Raw genomic sequence first — 9,012 nt, 5'->3', positions numbered from 1 at the left:
CCCTACAAAATTGTTTCCTTTTTTTTCGAAATAAAATAGAAAATGTTATTTTAACATTTATGTATAAATATGTACTTTTATTTTGAAATGTTTTATTAATATAATATTTGTTATATTACAATTATTACAAAATATGGTATGTATAATTTTTTGTATAAAATAAGTTTGCATAGTGATTTATAAACTCTAGTAAGCAACTACGCATAATATACATGTAGGTTATCCTTCGTGAGAATTTCAAAATGTAATAAAGCAATAATAATCAATTGTATATCAACTTTTAAGTAAAGAAAGAGCCTTAATATTCAAATTCATAGTCATTTCGGTCGGAAAAATATTTTAAATTCCGTAAAATTTTCAAGAAATAAACGCGTTATTTTTTCATTTCATTTCCCAATATAAAATTAATTTCGATGAAAGCTAATTTAATAATTTAAAAATTGAAATTTCACCCATTAAAATAACCCCAGGTAGATTACTGTATGATTCTTTTTTGTTTTTTTGTTTTATGTTATAATAGTCTTAATATTGACAAATTTCTAAGAAAATTTTCATGATCCTTTAATTTTACCGCCAAATACATAGAAGTATCATAGAACCTCCACAATATTATTTGAATTCATGTGACTGAAAATAAGCGCGAAACATATAACCCTATAGTTCGTCATTTGGTTTAATTTTTAATACAATTTATCAGTGATTAATAGAAAATCAAAATCATGACAAGTTTATTAGATCTTTGTGAACAGTACTTCGGTGCTCGTGATTTTTATGAAGTTCTAAAAATACCAAGAAGTGCCAACGACAAACAAGGTACGTAACATAACCTGTTTGATGAAACTGATTTCCAACAATTTCAAGTATAACGTATTTAGCAAATAAAGATTACCATTACATTTAAATATCTTACAACAATTATTTTTTATATTTTTGTAGTGAAGAAAGCATATCATCAACTATCATTGCTTGTACATCCTGACCGAGTTGAAGAAGACATCAAGGTAGAAGCAACAGAAAAATTCAAAGTTCTTGGACGGATTCATTCTATTCTCAGTGACAGTGAAAAACGCAAGATTTATGATCAGTCTGGTCAATATGATGAAGAAAGTGAAGAACTTATGATGAGAAATTGGGCAGACTATTGGAAATCTTTGTTTAAGAAAATTTCAGTAGAGGATATCAATAACTATGAAAAAAATTACAAAGGATCTGAAATAGAAATCAAAGATTTGAAGCGTGCTTACATGGACAGTACGTAAATGACATATACTATAAATTATGTAATTAATGTATTGTAGTTAATAAATTTTTGTATTTACCTTATTTTTACATAGGTAAAGGAGATATGGATTATATCTTAGAAACTGTTCCTTTCACTAACTGTGATGATGAACCAAGAATACACAGTATAATCCAAGGGCTCATTGAAGAGGGTGAAGTACCAGAGTATAAAGCCTTCACGCAAGAAAATGATAAGAAAAAACAACGCAGAAAACGTAAGGTAAGAGAGTTATTAAAAACATCACTTGAAAAAATTATCCTTGTCAAATTTTTAGTTTTTCAATATTTTTAATGTTTGTACTATATGTTTATAAAACAATTGGTATTGGCAAAAATTTCTGATAGTTTTAATATTCCAAAAAATTAAATTTACAAACTTATCAAACAATTTTAATAGACAAATCATTCTATAACATATCTAAGAAATTCACTTAAAAATTACTTCTCTTCTATTACTTCTTTTCTATATGAAATATAAAATTTGAATGAATAATATACGCAATAGTATGTATCTTTTAATGGTTCTCATCTTCCCGGTATTTTGTTTAATTTACCAAATAAATCACATTTGTCGCATTTTATTGAAAGTTGATTTATTGGAAGAATTAAATTCGCCGATGTCTATCTGAAACATAACAATTTGTTGATGTCAAATCTATCGTACGTTCAAGTGGCAATGTGCTCGTAAATTTAAGCACGGCACCCCATCCCTCTAATTACGCTATAGATCACCTTAGAGATCTGATGAACAAGTGAGCAGCACGCTATTTTCAAGCTTTTCTATTTTTATCAATACATAGTACTGCTTCATGATTGGAACTAGTAGTAGGAGGTGGACTAATAGTACGACGAATGGGAGGGGGAATGCTAGTAAATAAGTAAAGAGGGAACGCAAGAGAGGATTCAGTCTACAGAACAATTAGACCGGTTCTAGCTCACCGCTAGACGTTGTAAAATTTTCGGCTAAAATCCCTACCGTGATGACTACGAACCTCTGATTTATTCGTACGTATGAACGCAAAATAATGATACGTACCTTATACCGCACAAAACTGTATAATTTATCGCGAGATTTTTGAAACAGTACAATCAAGCTGCTAAAAATGGGTGCAATCGTTGTACTGTATCTGTGCGCTGTACTGTGTGCAAGTGTCGGTGGTGTACAAGGGATGTGCAAACATGTGGAAAACGACGATATGATAGAATACATCTGCGAAGGTGGCCAACTTTCCGATCTAAATTATCTTCCCCCGACAACCGGGAAAATTCGCATTTCCAACATGCCCATGCAACGAATAACCGTGAACACTTTTGCAAGGTTCGGTTCAGAACTTTGGGTTCTAGGTTGTTCTCATTGTGGCATTGTGGATATCGAACCAGATGCTTTTCGACATTTGAGCAATCTTCAGCAACTAAGTTTAAACAACAATCACTTGACTACCGTGAAGGAATCCTGGTTCAAAGGTTTAGATTACTTGACATACTTGGATCTAAATTACAACAGTATTTCATCAATCGAGAATGGTGTATTCAAAAATCTACCCAGTCTGGTTGATTTAAGACTATCTGGTAATCGTTTAGAATGCTTGAACCTTGCAGCTATGTCCCAGCTGAAAGATTTAAAGAGAATATTCCTGAGTGAAAATGCGGAATTCAAATGCCCTAACGCTGTCAGTGCCTTCCTCGAGAGTCGTGGGGTTAACTTCGAAAAGGATCCAGAATGGTCTAAACTACCAACCGATTTAATTCCAGCAGAAACTTCATCCAACTACGATTACTACGACGAAGTAGTTCCTGTAAGCGAACCGCAACCTGCCTATCGTGAACGATTGCATCCTACACCCATGACACTATCATCCACTGTGGCATCGACGATAGCACATATTCTACCTATGTTTTACACAACTGAAGAAGTAGTGTACCCTCCAATGCACACCTCCAATGTAGACTCAAGAACAACATCCAGACCATCGACAATCCCCTATGAAGAGCCAGAAGTTACGAGTCTAACATACGACACAGCAAGAACACCCTATGTTCCACCAAGAACCATCGCACCAATAGAGTCGACGACATATTCACCGCGTGAGACGGTACAGTACAGCACAGGTAGCCAAGATGTAACGACCTTGAGATCTTGGCCGAGATTCCCGGAATCCACCAGTGCCAGGACCGAATACCCGATCTATCCTCCCCATAGAAACCAGGACAAACATTACACAGAACAGCCGGATTATTCGGGCTCAACAGATTCGTTCCTCTTGGCATCGAGCCCAGGCGAGCGTCATGAAACAACGGAGCTTGACGCAGAAAGTATCATGAATTCCTTCGTGACTGAGGGGCTAGAAAGAAATACCGTATCACCGAATGTAGAATATACACCTAGGATCGAAAGCAGAGGACCGGGATATCCAGATCCAGTGACTCCTTCAGACACAAATCTCATCATACGACCTATCCAGCCAGTGACGCCAACAATGGTCCACCCCGCTCCGCTAGATAACGTGTATCAGTCGCCTTATTACGAGACCACGGTCACTGTCCACTCACCGCCTTTGGTGGCTAATCGACCACAGCAAGGGGAAGTAACTCCGGGAATCATGCCAATTGAAACGACTACCGATAAACCATTGCCCAAGTGTGAAAATTTATCGTCCTCGAGCCAGGGCTCCCTAGCAATGATCATGCTTTCCGTCTTCCTTGCGATCATGCACCGTGTCCTTGTGGAGGGATTTTAGCTAGAAATTTCACTCAACGCACAACTCTCATCTTTAATCCGATCGAACTTTCGACAACGGGCAATCTGTATCGACCAATCCAACGTTTGCGCGAACCTGTGCGGGCACCAGCGTCGAGCATGGAACGTAGACCTAAATGGAACGGCGTCTCTGGAATCATTTAATCGCATACCTTAGACCGAGTGACCGAAGTACGGCCAATTTCGTCGTTTTCACTTCCGAGGGCAGCGTGGAAGACTTCGTCAACGAGATACGCTATCAGAGGAAGCAACCTAAACAATTGATTCTTCAGAAGCACCACGGAGCCTGCAGAACCCACAGCGTATGTACTGCATCGCTAATATTATTATCCATACTTGCTGGTATAACTTAAGCCGTTTGTTTGCTAGTTCTGCACGCTCTAGAACGCATCGCGAAGACATGCAAGATTGCTTGCCAAGGAGGAACGCCAAATACGATTTCCGTGGCGGCACGATGCTGAATATCAATTGAAACAGTAACAAGCGACGAGGGCCAATGCAATGTATCCGGTGTGCTAATGAAATAATTACTAATGTCGTCCAATCTAATGCTGAGTGTTATGTAACGACCTTGACCGGCAGCGTTTCATGCTGGGACATATGCGTTCCGTGTTTTGTCAAAGAGCTTAACGAGAGTGCATAAGTTATCAGTGTGCTCAACGTTGAGCTTACGAGGGCAGCCCTGTCTCGCGTTTCCTGCGCTGCAACAGGTGTATTCCGATGGCAGTGACTGATAGGCGCATCCATGCTAGTTGTAAACAGTGAACAGGCATCGACAGGCCATGCCGGAAGCCTCGAGGAGAATCGGTTCAAGGGGTCCATTGTGGGCTCGATATCTGTCAATCTGAACACGTGCATGTACGTGCATTCCTAATAAGCACTGTGGCAATAACGTTGTGAAACCCGAGAAAGCTCATAGGATATCCAAACCGGTGGACAGTAGGATATAGAATTAAGTTTCTACATTTGTTTTGTACGGTTGTGTCAAGGATTAATTATTTATGAATCTAGTTTAATTACCTTCAAGAATTCTCTCTGAGATTTTTTGAGCAGATAGCATTAAGAGTTCTCTGCAGTAGATCAAACTTTGTGTTTAATTCTTATTTCACATATTTTCAATTTTGATTTCCCTTTTTCTTTTTTCTTAATGAAGTACTCAGTGTCCAAATCAAATTCTGTAGGGTGAAGGATGTAAATTATTTGAGAGATAGAAAAATACTTGGATTTTTCTTGATTTTTGTAATAATATTATTGTAACTTTTTAGTCAGTTCACGAGCTAGATTATTTATAAGTTCTTGCACGTTATCTTGATGGATATCTTTCAGTTTAGTGATAGATTGACATTCCATTAAGTTGTCAAAGAGAACAAGTATGAATTATCTTAGGTTCAGAGCTAGACTAGTTATTTTCAAATTTTATTTATCAAATTAAATCTTTCTTTCTTTTGTTTTTGTAATGTAACTTCTCTTGCTGTAATCGTTTAAAATTAAGCTAGTTATATATTTATAAAAGTAACACCGAAGATATCATAACGCACAAAGACTAATATTTAGCCTTGCAGAAGTACAAATTACCTTAGCACCTCTAACAGACTGTGTTAAATAATCGAATAAAAGCAAATAAAATGTAACACGTACATAAAGCTATGAAAATAATCCTTACCCAAATTACAAACAAATTAAACTGAAAGGCAAACAAAGGCAGGTGCAAATCTGATAACTGAGAGAAATTGAAATCTGGAAGCAGACACTTCCACTGGAACTATCATCGTACATATGTTACTAGTTTCAAATCGTGCAACATTGGAAATAAGAAGACGAGCTGCTACGTACAAGATTACAAATATCGTGGAAGAAAAATTAGCACGCGATTAGCAGAAAAAGATCAAAAGTCCACGGTATGACAGAGCAGCTAATTTCACACGCATCTTATCAGCAGAACTTAAGAAGTTTAAGAAGTGTAAGCTATGGCCTGACTGTCGTCTCTTGATAACGCACATGTTATTCCAATAATTATTTACTTACTTTCCCTAGATGTTTGGCGTGTCATAAAGGATATCGTTAATCGAGTACGTCATGATGCATGTACCACAAGCGTCATGAGGAAAAATTGCAATTGAACATCTGAATATCGCCGAATAATACCGGCTAGTCGATAAATAAGAAGCAACACGCAAGAAGTCGTGAACTCGATGACCCAGGGTCATCAGATCTCTCCAGGGTTAATTCACACGAAATTCCACAACGATGACTGACCGCGAAGGGAATTCGTTACGTAACATTGAGCGCTGCCTCGAACTCGATGACTATTTTCAATTATTTCGTGATTCGAATGATTTCCGGTGCGACGGGCTCGCAGCCAGATGTGTCGTCGCTCTAGACACTCGGAGACGAGGTAATTCAAGGTTGCGGAAGCGCGCCCCTCCGCGCTCGCGCGTATGCACGTGTGTTAGCGTCGACCAGGGTATTTTGGCACGTCTTTGATTCGCAAATAGCCAGCTAAGAGATATCATCGATCGGCTAACTGTTGTACGAGAAACATTCCACTGAGTCGAGATGCATTTTGTTAGGAGTGTTGATTTATTTGGGCAAAGGAGGATGAAGATTAATCGGTTCTTGCCTCCACTTAACCCTTTGGCGATAAACACTAGGAAGCTGTTTCAGATATTTTATTGTTGCAATTACTGAAAACGCAAAGTCATTTATGATAAAAATATGATCACTTATGTATGGTATAGTTGTTACTTATTATAGGTCGGTAGTTCTGGTTTTTATCTTGAACGTGGGTCTCTGATAGCACACTAGTGGGATGGAGATTTATTCAAGCTGGTCTAAACAAAGAATGTTACACTTTTAGGGAAAAGAATTTTTATTTTTTAACTCTTTGCACTTGGGAGGTAAATTTCTGTTGCCATTATAATTTTAATGTTGTAACTTAAATCATGAATAAGAGACAATAATTATATTAAGAACAGCTATACATGAAATGTTAAAAGAAAATAATTCTATATTTGCTCATATCTCACGCGAATACGTGATTTTCTTTTTTTATTTCAATATAAAGGGTATCAATGAGCTTTTAAAATTTAAGGAAAGCTTCGAATAGCTGCTTCTTTACAACTTTAAGATCTTCCAGTGCAAAGGGTTAATTGTTGTAGATATTGACTTTCACCTTCTTTGTAACAAATGGTTACTTGTTTAGAATGCAACAACTTCTCTTGAGGATTTCTTATTATCATTGTTACAGATATAAGTTGTATGAATAGGTGCTTAGATATCTTAAATATTGCATTAGGAAAAGGAGAAGAGTCGAAACAATCGAGCCATTATAATCAACTTCCTATTTGTTGATTGAAATAACATTGGCACCGTCACGAACTGCAGTTCGATTCACAGTAATAATTATAGTTCCGTTACTACTTGATGTTTCGATCATGCAACTCACTCGCATACTTAAGCAGATGTATCACAGGCTACTTAAACGTTGCTCTTAAATTACACGAAGAATTTGAAGAAAAACAAGATTTCTCCAAAGGAAATATATCTGGACAAACTCCAAGTCATCGTTCGAAGATATTAACAATGATATATTCTTTCTGGAATCTTTTATCTGGAATCTATCGAGAAAATAGGAACACATCTTTGAAAAGACAATAATCAGTGTGACTTCGCTCTAGCAAAAATAAAAAATCATTATGAAGAATAACAAGCTTTCTAAAGGCAGTTAGAAGAATGTACATTATAAGGTCTTCTATTAAAATTGAAGAATCTGACAGAGATACTTGATAAATATCAAAGAAGAATACCTGGAAGCTCTCAGATTGACACAAATTGCTATAATGAAGTGTGAACGATATGGCTCGTGGAGTTGCCACAAATCCCCAAATTATTGCTCAAAAATAAAGATCTTGGAGTGACACCAACTTTTTCTGAATTGCAACAGAAAACAAGTGGATAGAAGAGAGCTACCTCGTTCATCTCAGTAATGAAAAGTTACATTCCTTTGACATACAGACTATTGTTACACAATGATCGTCTCGTTATTTGTTTATTTGCACGAATCTCTGCGTGAAAATAACAGTGATGTCACAGCGTTAAAATAAATGTCCCACAATCTACAGGTTGTCTCAAAGCGTTTGATGTCACGCTTAGATCAGGCGACAGAATGAACCAGGAAGTAAGCTAGAGCTAGTCAAAGAGATATGAGACGATCGATTTTCGACTTGGACAATTGGCTTCCTTTCATCTGGTCCCAAGTGTAATGCCATTTCAATAACCGGTGCATTCGGAATTTCGCGAAGTGCTTGTGCAACCGCCTAACATTAGGCCGCCCCCCGAATGTACTTGCCAGAAATTATAAATAACGGAATTTCCTCAGCGTCGAATTATGGAGTAGGTCACTGGGAATATGGAACATCATCGACGAGTGTGAACCATGAATACTAGTTTCTAGTGAGGGTTGCCATGCTTCAACTTCTAAGAACATCTCTTTAATTATAGGACTCTCAATTCCTGGTAAACAAGAAATTATTTATTAGTCAGTCTAAAGTATCTTGGCACAAATACCAAGCTTAAGATTCTGTGAAGATGTTTGTATTTATATATTGTAATAACATTCTTGAATCAGTGTACAGTACCAAAGAAAATTGTCAGATATGGCACTCCAGTTTTTGTCTTATATTGTATTATTTTTGTATATTTGCATTAGTTTTGTATTATACAGAGTCAAGTTCATGATCAGAATGATTGTATAGTAGGCAATATAGTTGGGGATTTATTTTATGTCGAATTAAATTTTTAAGGTACATATAAAATGTTCCAGGAGAAGCTTGATTGAATAAAAGAGATGTTTTAATTTAGTTTGATTGGAGATAGAACAGTATCAAACACAGGATGCCTGAAAGTGCTCATCTATTTTGAGAAACAGTAGGAAGTTTGAAAAAACAAATATAAGAGGTGAAGATACATATGTA

At 36.7% G+C, this 9,012-nt stretch overlaps 1 protein-coding gene across 4 annotated transcripts in view; it reads left to right on the top strand.

Moving 5' to 3' along the window:
• Nucleotides 1-635: 635 nt before the first annotated feature.
• Nucleotides 636-9,012, top strand: part of LOC108552162 (dnaJ homolog subfamily C member 9) — a 10,391-nt gene continuing 2,014 nt past the window's right edge. Inside the window, exons 1-3 of one of the 4 annotated variants that reach the window (XM_017906577.1) lie at nucleotides 636-813; nucleotides 937-1,251; nucleotides 1,335-1,501. In XM_017906577.1, the coding sequence (XP_017762066.1) occupies nucleotides 720-813; nucleotides 937-1,251; nucleotides 1,335-1,501 (576 nt within the window). In that variant the 5' untranslated portion in view covers nucleotides 636-719. Of the gene's footprint in view, nucleotides 814-936; nucleotides 1,252-1,334; nucleotides 1,502-2,179; nucleotides 4,342-4,408; nucleotides 4,466-5,825; nucleotides 6,000-6,073; nucleotides 6,424-9,012 lie in introns of those variants that run through there. The other 3 variants (XR_001890535.1, XR_001890536.1, XR_001890534.1) reach the window with 3 other exon arrangements.

The sequence above is a fragment of the Eufriesea mexicana genome, unplaced genomic scaffold (genome assembly GCF_001483705.2).
Source record: "Eufriesea mexicana isolate 0111107269 unplaced genomic scaffold, ASM148370v2 scaffold5561, whole genome shotgun sequence".
Lineage (NCBI taxonomy): Eukaryota > Metazoa > Arthropoda > Insecta > Hymenoptera > Apidae > Eufriesea > Eufriesea mexicana.
The sequence above is the reverse complement of the archived record's forward strand: the minus strand, read 5'-3'. Positions and strand labels throughout refer to the sequence as shown.